This window comes from Tasmannia lanceolata, unplaced genomic scaffold (genome assembly GCF_043159265.1).
Source record: "Tasmannia lanceolata isolate RefF3 unplaced genomic scaffold, GAP_Taslan_0.1 ptg000008l, whole genome shotgun sequence".
Taxonomy (NCBI): domain Eukaryota; kingdom Viridiplantae; phylum Streptophyta; class Magnoliopsida; order Canellales; family Winteraceae; genus Tasmannia; species Tasmannia lanceolata.
In genome coordinates this window covers 28,350,741-28,365,547 of record NW_027518685.1, presented here as the reverse complement: position 1 = coordinate 28,365,547, position 14,807 = coordinate 28,350,741, and the positions used below count along the sequence as shown (strand labels likewise).

The following is a 14,807-nucleotide window of genomic DNA, read 5'->3' as shown; positions in this document are numbered from 1 at the left end:
GCTGGGTGATGTTTGATTCTAGATAGATTGTCCTTGATTAGTTCTATTACAAGACAAAGGCTGTCCATAGTTTGCTAGACAAATATCCATGCTTAGATATATTCCATAAAAGCACTTAATCTTCAAAAGTAAAAATAATTGTGATTCCTACTAAAAGGAGGAATTGCACTCAACCTTCCTTTTTTTTTTTTTTTGAAAGAACAATCTATCCTGGAATATAAGGCAACCCAAGATAAGGTCTTATCCATGCAGACCTATCCTACAATCAAACAGCCCCGAGTTGTTCAGGATAGCTATCCTAACAGTAGTGTGCTATTGAGAGGGGAGAAAAACTGGTCCACTTTAACCAATAAATTCTTTTTGGGAAAATCTGGAAAAAAAAAAGAATAAAAAAGAAAACTAGTGTCAAAGAAATGGGTGGTGGCCAAAATTTGACCCTTTCAATAGCATTGACCCGACAAAATGTTAATTTCAAGTACATATTATCTACTAATTTTTTAATCCCATGTTGCTAAGATGGTTTATTTATTATTAATTATCAACACGTAAAGGTGGTACTATGGAAGTAACACCCTTGATATTTGATCCAACGGCAGCTTCTCAAAAAGTGAGCTACTGTTGGATCAAATATCAAGGATGGGATGATGAGTACTGCGTTCCCTTTCATCATATAATTTCTCAGGATATATTAGACAACAGTGCAATGGGTTTAATCGAGATCAAATTATCCAAGTAGGATAGCCAGTCTCAACAACAGCTTATCCAAGAATTTCAATAGGTCATGGTGGATAGCAAACCTGAATTTATTTAACCTTGGATAGGCTTGCTATCCTGTTCATCTCAAGAACAACCCCACTGAGTAGTGTGTACGATACAAAAAGATGACCCAAGCTTTTATTCAAGGTAAAATTAGCCAATCCCAACAACAGCTTATACAAGGATTTCTATTAATGGGGTCACAGGTATATCACCTATTTTATCCTTGGATACGCTTGCTATCCTCTGTTCAAGTAGAGAACAACCCCACTGAGAGTAGGGTATACGAGCAGATAGTCAATCACTGGAACAGCTTCTCCCAAGGGCTTATTCAAGATAAAATTTTCCAAGCAGGGTAGGGTAGCCAATCACTGGAACAACTTATCCTAGGATTTCTATCCCCGTGCAGAAAAGCCCCAATATGTTACCAAAAAAGTGGACAAACATGTTTTTTCGTGGCTATTGTTAACGAGAAAATATATGCTGAACGAATGGAGATGATGGTGTTTAGCGTAAGTACCGGGAGCAAACAAAAGTCTTCTATGATCACTCGTTTGACCTGCTCCCAAGTCCCAATATTAAGCTACAAAATAAAATGGCCACCGATATCGGCACTACCATGTTCTTATAATTGCACCAAATCATTTTGTTTTTATTATTTAACCTGCTGTCAAAGTTTATTATAATTCCCGAAAAGCTGTAAGAAGCCAATTAAAAAAGAAAAGACAAGTAGCTTAGTACAAGTATCAAAACATGGTAGTGCCAATATCAGTTACCAATGAAATTCTAGAGTTACTAATGAAAGTTAGGCTCATATTGGTCATGGGTAAATATATTTCACGCAGCAACCAATTCATTGCACAATCATTTTCTTTTTTGCAATGGACAAATTGCAGTATAAATTGCGCAAACTTCACAATGTTACAAAGAACTTCAGGACACTATATAGCTTTCCTTCGGCCGAAGAAATTTTCAGGAGGAGATTGTTTAACCCTAGGATCAGCAACAGAAACTCAGTGGAGCAGGAAACTCCAAATTCGTTGGGCTCAATGGGTTCTAATAATTCATGAACGCGGTCATTAAGAACACGTTAAAGAGGCCATTCAAACAAAAAAAAACATGAAAGAGATTATCAAACTCCCGCATTTCAAATAGACGCAAAATCTAAAGATCCCCTCTCATAGGCCAAAATCCGCTAAGGAGCGACAGCCAACTGGACACCTACATGTAAAGCATTGTTTAGGTCAGGGCCCAGACAGCAGTACCTAATCAAGTGGTTGGGTTGCTAATGTTGCTAAAGCAGTTGTCAATACCACATGCAAAATGTGTCCTGTGACTCCTGTGGAAAGTCCATTTACTCAGTACACACCTCTATTCTAACTTCATTGATCAAGAATTTCGATCTTATGGAATTCTTCAACAAACGACTAAATAAAAAAATGCATTTGATGAGAGTATCAATACGAGAACAAAATGAGTCATTAAACAAATAGGTTGTTTCAATGACTCAAAGAAATCATTCTTTGCTAACTGCAGTGGGGTATGTTCCATCGTTGGAAGCTACTGGGGAATCAATCACTTCCATCAATCTTTGTCTCATTCGAGTGAGCTTTATCAGTAGGCGCATAACTCTTGCTACTATCTATAGCTTGACCTTGATCTCCCCCAGACCATTTCTCAACTCCGTCTGTTGATAAATTAACCCCCACATCAAGGGTTTTCGCCTACTTAGCCTTTTCTTTCTTTTTCTTCTTAGGTTTCCCTCCACTTTCAGCATCAACCTCATTGGATGGTACAGATGAATCACACCACCGCTGTTTAGCTTCCATGATTATATGATTCAGACAATACATATTTACCACAAGTAAAAAGTAATAAAACTGTCTTTAAAATGTTCACATTCCAATATAGCATCGCAAAAAGAAGCAGTAGTCCATAAGAAAACTCTCACCTGACCAAGTTGCCATCTTGATCTCAATAGCATCAACTTTCTTTTTTAAGCATGCAACATGATAGCTCTCATCTTTTGCCGTCTTCTCCCTCCTCTTTCCTTCCTTAGCCGTTTTCTTGTCCACTTTTTCTTCTACTTCGGCATTGTTAACATGTCTTTGGATTTGGAAGAAATAAGAAAACCATCTTCATATTTGCTTTCAAAAACTGGAGTGATGGAACTTTGACAATTTCTTCTTACGATGTCTACAGGCACACTTACCATTCACAGGTTTTTCATCGTCTTTTATCTCAATTTCAACAGGAATCAGAACCAAAAATATGTCAAATGGGAAGAGTATTCAACATATGGCATAACATTAAATCAATAACCACAACACAAGTGAATCTCCATCATCTATCAATGATTCATCAATTACGCCAGAGGCACTACAAATTTCACATATCAAAACAATGGAAGGCACAGTTGTCAATTTAACCATAGTTTTAAAACTCTCATGCATCATAATGGACTCTCCCGAGTCGACTCCCTTTTACCTTGCTTGTGTTCCGCATTTTGACGTCACATTTTGTGTTTTGTCCTACAAAGTCAATAAAAACTCTTTTGACTCTCTCGAGTTATGTTCACATCAATTGAGTACTTAGCCGCATCAACCAAGTACCCGACCGCATAATGCCAAGTCGACTAGGATTTCTTTCGGCCGCATTTTGATCTGCATCCGCATTTTGAAACTCTAAACTTAGCATAATAAGAGGGGAAATTGCACACATGCCTCCGCTGTTGGGCTGTTGGGCCAAGGTGAACTGGTGAAGCATGGAATATTTCAAGATCATCATGACAATGAAATCATCTTCAGTGTCATCATAATCACAGGATTGATTTGAGGTCTCAGCCAAAAGACTGAGAAGAGGGTTGTTGTCCAGTGTAATTTAGGCCATTTGAGTCCGATTCTATGATTTGTTGCCCGAGAAATACTAGTGGTTGACTACTTCTTTGAATCAATTAATAATGTCCAATAATTACATACAAATCCTCTTTAAGAAAGAAAACATTAGAAAGAACCAGAAATAAAAGGGGAATGGCATCAAAACATTCCAGTAGAAAATGTAGATATCTCCTTATCAAAAGGATATATTCCTTCAACATCATGATTGATTTGAGGTCTCAGGATGTAACAGCAAGATGCAAGCTCTTTGGACCAAGAACGGAAAAAACACTCCTCAAATTCGAGATTCAAGAGGCTCCACTCAGATTTCTCAGGCAACCAAACACACATTAGAACCAGCCTATTACACTGAACTACGACCCACTTCTCTGTTTTTGAACCGGAAAGCAGTGCAGCCTGCAATAACCCTACTTTTTCTCAAGCAAAACTAAATGAAACCCAACATCGAAACAGTAGATTTTCCAATACCCAAAACAGAAATTTGCCAAAAACCCAAAATCAAAATAAAAAAATCTCGTTGAATTCTCAAACAAACATGACCAATGTGAAGCCTTATTTCGATTGGTATGTGGCGTTTCCTGGATTTATTTCAGTCCCTGAGAAAGATATCAAAGAAAGCAAACCATAAAATCCATTTCATCGGTAAAGCAGAAGAACACGAGTAGATATAGAAACCCTGAATAAACACACAAAAAAATACCCTTTGAAGACAGTTCAGTCTCACTTAAAAGTCTAAAACCCTAAAACCCTATACCTTCTCTACAGCACGACGTATTTTATACTGAGGGAAAAGAAGGCGCTGATAAGTAGGGGTGTAAATGGATATTCGAAAATTCAATTACCGTCCGCATCCGAATCTGTTTAAAGCAAATATTATCTGAATCCGTTTCAAGCGGATATTATCCGAATCCGTTTATGAGATATACAGCTCTTAGCGGATGCGAATCTGATAAATGGTACATCTGATCCGTTTAACATCCGAATCCGAGAAGTATATCTGTTTATCCCGAATATCCGCATCCGTATCCATATATCCGAATTTGTATTCGAATTTAATACCATGATTCATTTTATTATTTTTAAATGTTTATTTTTAATAATATCATCAAATAAGTGATTTTGTTTAATTCAAGCTGCTATTAAGGTAGGTGATATCAACACAACTCTATTTTGATATTCCTACTAGCTCATCTTGTCTTTTAGTGTTTAAAGAATTACCTAAAGGTTATTACATTTCCCAAGAACGCCCCCGCATAATAACAAAGAAAAATGGAGAAAAGACAAGCTGAGCTTGTGCGAATATCAAACATGGGAGTGCTAACATTAGTAGTCTTTCCAGGAAGAAAAGAAAAGCTGAGCTTGTGCGAATATCAAAACCTACTTGTGCTAACATCAGTTGCCTTTCCAGGAACAAAAGACAAGCTGAGCTTGTGTATTTATCAAAACCTGATTGTGCTAATATCATTCCCTAAAACAACCCCAAGTATAAAAAGAAAGAGAAGCTGCCATAGAGTTGGGGAAGGCTAGGGTTTTGTTGCAAAGAGGGGAAATTTTGGTTTCTCGCCCAGCAGAGAGAGAGGGAGGAGGGAGCCGCCAACCATCCTCGATTCTCCGACAAATCCTTCAATTCCGGCCCCCTTTCAACCCATACCATCATCATCTTCAACCTCTTTGTCTCTCTCCACAGCCACCATCAAACCTCATCACCAATTCTTCCGGCAAGATTCTCGCCCAAATCTGCCACCACCATCTCAATCACCTAGATCGGCCACCAACCCCATTGAATCCGATCTCCATCTCCCCATCTTCTTCCTCAGACTCAGCTCTATTTCATCCCATGGCTGCTAGCCACTTCGATTTCCACCATTAGGAGCCACCTCCAAAACCCACTTCATCTCTACCTTCCCATTCCCTTGTTGTTGTCCCAACAGATTTCACCTCTTTCAATTTTATCACAACCACCTCCATCTCTGCCCATATCCGACCACCTCTGCAATTTCAGACCATCATCTTCTCCCAACCCTCCTCCATTATTCCATCAATTTTATCACATTCGGATATGAATTCGGTTATTGAATTCAAATTCGGATATGAATTCGGACATTCGGATATGAATTCAGATATTCGACTTTACCCTTGGATACGGATAATATCCAATATCCTCCGGAATCGAATTTGGTAATAGATATCAAATATCCGTCGAATTCGAATTCGGATAATCTATATTGTAATCGAATTCGGATAGTATATACTGTAATCAAATTCGAATTCGGATATAGCCATATCCGCATCGAAGTTGATCCGTTTACACCCGTACTGATAAGAAGGATAACATTTTCCCTTTTGAAGAAAATCCTTCCATTCATTAATAAGTCCATTTGGTGGGTCTATCAGATGTACACCATCCATGGTTGGCCACTTCCATACATTCACACCTCGTAACTCAACAAGAAATATTGATTTTATGAGGAAAGTTCAGCGGCTTAGTGGCTTATAAAGCCTCCCATTGCATTTTTTGTGGACCCACAAAGGTAGACCCGCTATACGAACCAATGGGAGGCTTTATAAGCCACTAAAGCGTAGGGAAGCTCCCTGTGCTACAGCGCGGGAATGCTTTTCTCTGATTTTATATGGTGTAAGCCTGATATATTCCAATATTATTCAAAAAGTACTATACGGTCCATCCAAACCGTCCATTTGATGGGCCACAATGGAAATAGGGTTGTGCTCGACTAATCATTTCCATAGGATAATCCTAGGTCCCAACCCTCCGATCAAGAGGTTTCTATAATATGCAGTTTCTCCATAGATCTAGGATCATCCTATAAAAATGATTGTTTAGGCACAATATATTATGTTGTGACCCATCAAATGGACGGTTTAGATCATCCTATGGTATGGGCCGTACCATACTTTTTAAAATATACTGAACTATACGGGCTTACACTACATAAAGACTCCGGTGTACGAACCTCCGAAAATGAAGAGTTCTTCCTTTTCACTATTGGCCTAGGCCCAAATATCATACAAAAATATGTGAGGATTTCGGACCATCATATTCCTACCAATGTGTTTCTTCCACTAGGAAGTTTTGGGGTTGGTAATTGGCTGCTAAAAGCTTTTGGGGAATTGATATAGTCAGCCCTTTTTTACCTGTGACAGCCCCCTCTAGTATATTTATGACTACTCTTTTACGCTGGAGGTGGCTGTCCCAAGTAAAAAAAAAAAGTGAATATATCATTTCCAGTCTTTAAATATTGTTGGCTACTACAAGTTTGGATTGGTTCCACCTTCGTTGAATGATTCTAGACCTTTGATCTTCTATGATGCCCCATCAAATCAACGGTCCCCATTAATATAATGATTTCTTATATGTTAATGAATGATTTCTGAGTATGTTGACGAATATTATGTGGTCACTATTACTTTGCCCTATAAGAAGGTGCAAGATGCAAGTGAATTGAATCCTTTTTTTTACCACATTTGGCAAGTGGGCCATGAGTTAATGTGACCCACAGTGAGGAAGATTCCCGGGAATTTAAAATCCCTCACGTCTAAATAACAATCCGTCTTTTCTAGTTCGAGAAGTTTTATGTGGTGAACTCTAGTCCTTCTTTACATGTAGTAAAAAAGAATAGGAAAGAAAAATCGAATATAAAACTTCTTCATTCCAGCCAATAAAGCTAATAAATAACAATCCGTCTTTTCTAGTTCGAGAAGTTGCCATTTTTTTTACTCTTCTTAGAAATTAGGAACAAAAAACTCCACCAATTCTTAAAGATAAACCTAAAAAGTAGTAAGGGAAAGACGACAATACCTTAGGAAATAAACTCTCTACTGCTCGACTAAAATAACCATAAATTAGAAATCATGTCTATGTACTACATCCGTAAATCACTAGTAACTTCCTCAAATCACATCCAAATTTTGTGATATTACACTCGTTAAATAGATATTCTAAAACTCTTTCTGATGATACTAAAATAAAGCCAAATAAACAAGATTTGATACATAAAAAGCAGGCTACAAATAATATAGCAAAAATAAAACTTGGAGAACAAGGGGCTTATTCCACACTTTGTAGACAAACCACGTATTCTTGGTGGTTTTCACGAGCATCGTTCTCCCCTGGTCAAAAAAAAGAAATATCGTTCTCGAGTTTTGAAGTTTTGAATAACGTCCATCAACTAAAAATCTCAAGGAAAAAACTTGGCTGCATAATCTCTAAGACGAAAAGAAAACGTATCTTGATCCTGAAAACTTTGAATTTAAGAATATCCATTAGGCTTCAATGTAGGATCGAATAAAAATGGATCAATACAATTTGATGAAAAAATCGATGCAATATTTTTTCATTCACACATCTTTCCAAACTCCATTGGCCTACATAATGTGTTGTCAAAGTTCATCATTCATGATTTTATAGGGCACATCAATCGTCGCTTCAAGTGATGTATTGATCACTTTGTCACTATCAAAAGTCAATGACTCATTATCTGAACTATTAACAACGACTAAATATCCATGACCTGAATATTAGTCGTATTTTATTAGTGACTAGTGACTTGTAGTTGCACTCTAAATTATGGTTGTATTCACCAAATTAGTTATAAGAATTTTGCTCTTCTTTTTCTTGGAGTCACAATAGTTCAGTAGCATATGTTAGTTATCCTTTTTTCGTTGCTTTCGCAAATTTCGAATGAAAAAGATTTAAGTTAGAAGATTTTGTTACTTCTCTCCGCGTCATGGCTGGCTCATTACTCCCCTGCATCGCACTGGTTTCCCACTAGTATATATATATATATATATATATATATATCACCATTGGTTCAGTTCAGTGGTCCTAATCACCCCGCATGTGCCTTTGTGTGCAATACATCATAGTGATTTTTTATTGATTAAGATAATGTTGTGCTGTTTTTTAATTATATGTAGATAAAGATATTAACTAGCGTAACGATCTTGTCGTGGTGAACAAAAATGACCACGGCTCATTGCAGTGGCTGGTATTGTTGTTGTCTCCTTGACCTGATGGGCCATCACAGGTGACCTAGAGGGTCCATATCTGGGCCAACGGAAATCTCATTCGATAGATTGAGTAATGCAAAATTAGATAAACAACAACATACGAATTGAACTAATTTTAGGTTTTTATTAAGTGGGACCCTCAGCATTTACTAAATGAATCCCAATGTAGATAAGCCACAACAAACAAATTGGACTTATTGGATACTTCTTATAGTAAGAAGAGGGTCACTTTACCTCAATAGATGCTTATGGGGCAAGGTTTGAAAAAGTGTTTTAAAAGGGAGATGTGGGCCAAAACTAGGGGTACCTAACCCAGCCCGAGATAGCATTCCCTCAACCCTAACCCAACCAGGCCTCGGGTTTAGGATGGTCAACCCTAACCCAACTCAGTTCTAAATTTCTCAACCCCAACCCAACCCATCAAACCAAAATTGGGTCAGGTTGAGCCGGGTTGGTTCGGGTTCACCTTGGGCCAAATAGAAAAATACAATAACCCATAGACTTTCAAAGATAAAACTAGAGGACAGAGGCGGGTTCAAGTCAGGTCGGGTTTCCAAGGCCTCAACCATAACCCAACCCCAAATTAAATTGGGTTGGCTTTTCTCAACCCTAACCCAACCCAACCCGAGGAAATGCCAACCAGACCCGAGCCAAAATCGGGTTGAACCAGTCAGGTTCCGGTTGAGCCCGACCCAGGTTGCAACCGTAGCCAAAACATTGCCCAAAGAAAATCCGAGTTGACTCGGCACACCTAAGAAATTAGTTTCCAGTCATAACAATAAAGAAGAGTCAATAGAGTTTGCGAGTCAACAATTCACGCGAAGACTTTTAAAACCGTTGTTTGGACTTTGGAGGTCTTCGACGCAGAAGGCATTTCACGGAACGGCTGTAGCTTGAGATTTCAGCCCGTGAAATGCCTTCTGCAATGGTCTCTAGCAATTTTCTTTTTTCACGTAAACTTCTTGCTTGTCTATCTCTGTTGGAACGTTTTGTCTACTGATACGGTACCATCATGTATCGATAATGGGGCAAACTAAACTTTGTTTTTCACATTTTAAGCTTTTTGGGAATTGTAAAAGGTTTTCATAGCTGGTTAAACAATGTAAAACAAGGTGAGTTTAGCCCATTATCCAAACATGGTATGTGGATATCAGCAAGGTTTTAAATTTCGGTTTCGGGCGAAATTTCGGTCCTTACCGAAACCGAAATTTCGTAAAAGCTTTCAAAATGTTGTTTTTTTTAAGCCGAAATTACCGAAATTTCGGCCTAAATTTTGGTAATTTAGGTTGAAATTTGGTAAAGGATTAAAATATACTATTTTATCAATTATTTCAACCGAAATTTCCAAAATTTCGACCTAAATTTGATACATTTCGGTTTCGGTGCCATTTCGTTTCGTCCCGAGCGAAATCCCTCAGTCGAAATTTAAAACCATGGATATCAGTAGCCATTTTTATCCTATCTGTCATAAAATGATTTACAAACTACAACAACTCACCTATAAATATGAGGCCTGGTCAGTGGCATATAAGAAAGATACTATGGCCATGGTATTCCATCATTCTTTAATTAACTGCATTTCACATTTAGACTACATGGTTAAAGATAAGGATGGAAATATACAAGGAATTGAAAGTAAAATACAAATGAAGCAGGTCAGATGGGGTGACACTTTCTTGCCGACATCTCTCTCCAAATAAACAAAGAGGAAGCTTGACAATGATAGAAAAGAATAAGAAAGAGGGCTTTTCCATTACAGAGCAATGGAAACCCTAGACGAAGAAAACACATGCCATGTCAGCAGATACGCATTCTAGGTAGAAATTTACATACAAAATTAAACCCATACAAAGAATGCATATCATTCACAAACCATACAACCTAATACCTTCCAAAATTTCCGAGTTCTTCTTCCAATCTTGCGTATCCTTCCAGCAATGAAAGAGGAGAAGAGTAGAGGAACCACAATGGGAGGAGCACCTAAATTTACAAGCTCCTCTTTTCTACCTTCATCTTCTTCTACATCTCTTTCGCGGTTTATACTACAACTTTTTCGAAGAAAAAAACTCCTAGTCCCCAGGTCCCCAATCCTGTCTGTCTTATTTAAACCTGCGAAATTCACAGGCAATATCCATAAATCCTACCTTTCAACTACTTTCAATTTCTCAAAGCTAATTTTAAATTGTGCATTCAACTCAGTTGCTCGAGAACATGATTATTTTGAAAAAGTTTGGAAAGAAAAATATTTCTAAAAGTTATACTTTTAACACACACAAAGTAATTAACTCGAACCAATCCTATTCATTTTTCAGAGGGACTTCTTGCAAAAACAACCTACCCATTGGTCAAACCCAATAAGTGCATTAAGAACGGGTACGGAATGTATGTAAATGGCACAGACAACTAGAAAAATAAATGCACTATTTTAAAAGGGTAGTGATAAATTGACCCCCGTATATCTTAAATCGTCCCCCATTCAGAGCAGTGCTTAGAGAGAGGGGAGAGAGAGAGAGAGGGAGATATGGGGTCGATTTAAGATATTAGGGGGTCGACTTATCAGTGCCCTTTTAAAAAGGACCAATAGGGGGGCACTTGTAGTTGGCTTTTTTTACAAGAGCCCCTTATGATAATATCCCTTGAGTTTATCCTTCTTCTAATGATAATATCCCTATAAATTACCCATAATCATATCATTTGCATCTAAATTGTGATCAGAACAAATTTTCCAAGATAAAAATTATAGTTTCCATCAAAAATGTTTTTCCTTGCGATCCAAACAATGCCCAAAGGGGAAAGGTCCATGAAGATCTCAAATCTGCCAAGAGGATTTCCATATTTTTTCTCATCAATTCTTTGTCGCAAAGGTCAATGCAAATATAAAAAAATCAAGGCACACAGATATTGCTATGCCTCTTAATGGCCTATTTCTAGACAGAGCATTTTCCTAAAATATCGTGGAAAACAATGGGAACTCATAATTATAACCCCTAGTTTTGGTGCATATTGCATACACCCCTCCTTTATTTCGAGCATTTTCATTTGTCACAATTCCCAAAATGATTTGTAAGGATGCATCTCAATTTCCTAAAATCTCGAACCTAGTTTATCTAAACTAACCAATTCAAATTCAGAACATCTCAATTTCCTGAACTAACAAAAATACTGATTAAAAATCATTAAAAGGGATGGGCAGGAATCATTTGATTTCCATCAAAATCATATAAAATCATGAGAAAAATAAAACCCAAGTCAAAATCATTAAAAAAAAAAAAAAACCAACTCAAGAACTTGCCTTCTAGACTGAAATAACAAAAATACTGATTAAAATTCATTAAAAGGGGTGGGCAGGAATCATGTGATTTCCATCAAAATCATATAAAATCATGAGAGAGAAAAAAACCCAAATCAAAATCATAAAAAAAAAAAAAAAAAACCAACTCAAGAACTTGCCTTCTAGACTGAAATAACAAACTGATTCATTAAAAGTGTGGGCAGGAATCAGAGAAAAAAAACCCCAAGTCAAAATCAAATCATCAAAAAAAAAACCCAACTCAAAAACTTACTTTCTAGACTGAAATAAGAATGATGCAACTCGAAACATGAGCCTATATCACGATCGAGCCTTGGGCTTCGCCCTTCATCTCTATACTTATCAATCACGTTTTTTATCGTCTCGTCCACGCTCTGTCCCAAACGGACCATAGTCCTTACCGGACCCGGACTCCCTTCCACGGTCACGTTTACAACTACCTTCGGATCCTCCCCATATTTCTAAAATTGAAAAAAAAAAAAATTTGCTTCTTTATTAATACATAATAAAATAAAATCAAGAAATATAATAATAAAAACTTGAGATTACCTCATAATTATTGGGAGAGGGAGGCAAAGATCGGCACGAGGAAGTGAATACGTCTGTACACGTGTGGGGACGAAAGAGGAGAAGTTCGGGTTTCGGATCATGGTCTTCGACTAATCGGACGGTCCAGAGGATGGGTTCCGAGGAGCATCTTTTGAGGACTTTGATGGGTTTTTGTTTTGGAGGTTTTGAGCGTCGAGGATTCGGATTTCTATGGTGAGAAAATGAATTAGGGTTTGTTGGAGGCCTTGTTTTCCGGCCCTGAATCTTTTTCCGGTAGCTTCTTTCCGACATAGATTTTTTTTGTTGGTATGAGATGGAGAAATTGCGTGGGGAGGAGTAGTTGCTTTTTAGTTGCGTAGGAAAATGGAAATTTCTGGGATGAACGGTTTGGATCATCCCTTTGAAGTGGGGCCCGCATTGCATTTTTGGTAAATACTGCACTTCACGCGCACTCGTTACATTAGATTAGATTCTTTGCTTGCATTGTTTTCGGTGCGGGGTGGCAGAAAATGCCCTTAAATTCTGAGGAAATAACGGAATTGACCTTTGTCTTTTGAGGGTTTCCTAGGCAATTTCACCGGAATCTTTTTTTTGGGGAAGAATTTCGCACGAGAGAACAGCCACCTCAGATGAATAAATATTATGTCAGAATATGCTGAAAAGTGTGCTTCTGTGGCCGTTCTATAATGCAAAAGTAAGACGTGAAATAGCTTTCTCCGAAATTGCCGACCAAATCCTTTTTTTGGGTGTGTGTTTTGAACAGGGGCGTAAAAGCTACCGGTCTTCGGAACGTGGTCGTAAAACCTACCACGTGACACGCGTCTACCAGTTATTGTTAGTTAGCTTGTTTTACTTAAATGACACATATACCCCTACTTTATTTATCTTATATTTTTTTAAATGGAATAAAAAACAAACCAATTACTTGAACCTTGCTTGGGATCTAATCGTTCAATCCAAACATCTAAACAATATGTGGAGGGCTGCTGGTAAAACTGGATTTCTATAAAAAAAAATAATGTGGGCGCCCGCTCTATGTATATTAGGGCTGCAACTCGGGTCGGGTCGGGTCAGGTCGGGTTTTGAAGAACCCAACCCTACCCGAGAAATATCTCGGGTCGGGTCGAGTTTTTTTCCAGAAAACCCATGATTCCCAAACCTGGCCCACCCATGATAAATCTCGGGTCGGGTTTTTTTACGTTGACGCAATTTTTTAAGAAAAACTCTTGTTTGGCAAGGCAACTCAACTCATAGAAGTAGAAAAACTCAAGCATGGCAAACTCTTTAATGCATTAACTAATAACTAGTCCAAAGAAAATAAATTGATACATAACCAAATGCAAATGATTATACTCATATGAGATAAACAACAAACTATTTAGTGCATTAACTATTTAGTTGAAACTTAAAACCCTAGAGCTAAATGGGGGAAACGAACATAAGATTTAAAGAGTCCATGTGATTGTGTGCGTGCGTGCGTGAGCTGTTGGGTAAACTATTGAAGAAATGGGAAGAGAAGATTAAGAGAGAGGGTAAGGGCGTTTGGAGCAGAGAAGGAGACTCAGATTCCTTTTCCTTGTTCAAAAAAATCTCTTGAGACAAAGAGGCTATGGAAAACGCTAGAAGGCGGTAGTTTGGAAACCCTTTTCTGACCTATTTTGCTCTCACGCATCTGATATCATATCGTTGCATTTCTGCTCGGCATAGAATCCAAAAATCTCCCACATTTCTACTTCTTTTCTTCATGTTATGGGTTTTTTAAGCTTTAGATGATAACTTAAAGAAGAGGAAAGTGAGAGAGAGAGAGAGAGAGCAATTCAGATAGAGAGAGAGAGAGAGAGTAACTATCAGAAACAATGACTCTGGAAAACTAGAACTTCAGTTTATTGGAAACCCGTGGTATCGATAATGATCGGATTACTACGATTCTTAAGATTGTTGTGTTGGAGATTAATTGTATTTGTTGGAGATGAAATAATAGAAACCGGTTTACTTCAAGGCGCGAAATGATTTCCTTAAGACAGATTTTGCCCCCACCAGAAGTGTGCAAAGGGGATCCACGAACTGCCTCCAGGATACAATGAAGCTAGTAGGAAATTCCTACTAATATCTGACAACGCTATGCACAAGCGGAGTCAAATCCGAAATGCCCATGGAGAATATCAAGCCTTAGAGAATCAGTCTAATTACTGTTTATGCAGTATAACAGTAATTAGAGAAATAACGGTGAAAATAGTATGTAAAAAGACTTTGGTGAGATAGAAAAG

The 14,807-nt window shown here is 37.8% G+C and overlaps 1 protein-coding gene across 1 annotated transcript; it reads right to left on the bottom strand.

The window, feature by feature from the left end:
* Nucleotides 1-10,221: 10,221 nt before the first annotated feature.
* On the bottom strand, nucleotides 10,222-12,890 carry LOC143883536 (PPR containing protein). The gene is made up of 3 exons (XM_077386874.1): nucleotides 12,541-12,890; nucleotides 12,245-12,452; nucleotides 10,222-10,790 (listed from the first exon to the last, which is right to left on the bottom strand). The coding sequence occupies exons 1-3, from the start codon at nucleotides 12,829-12,831 to the stop codon at nucleotides 10,543-10,545; spliced, it is 747 nt and encodes a 248-aa protein (XP_077242989.1). The 5' UTR covers nucleotides 12,832-12,890; the 3' UTR covers nucleotides 10,222-10,542.
* Between the last annotated feature and the right edge of the window lie 1,917 nt (nucleotides 12,891-14,807).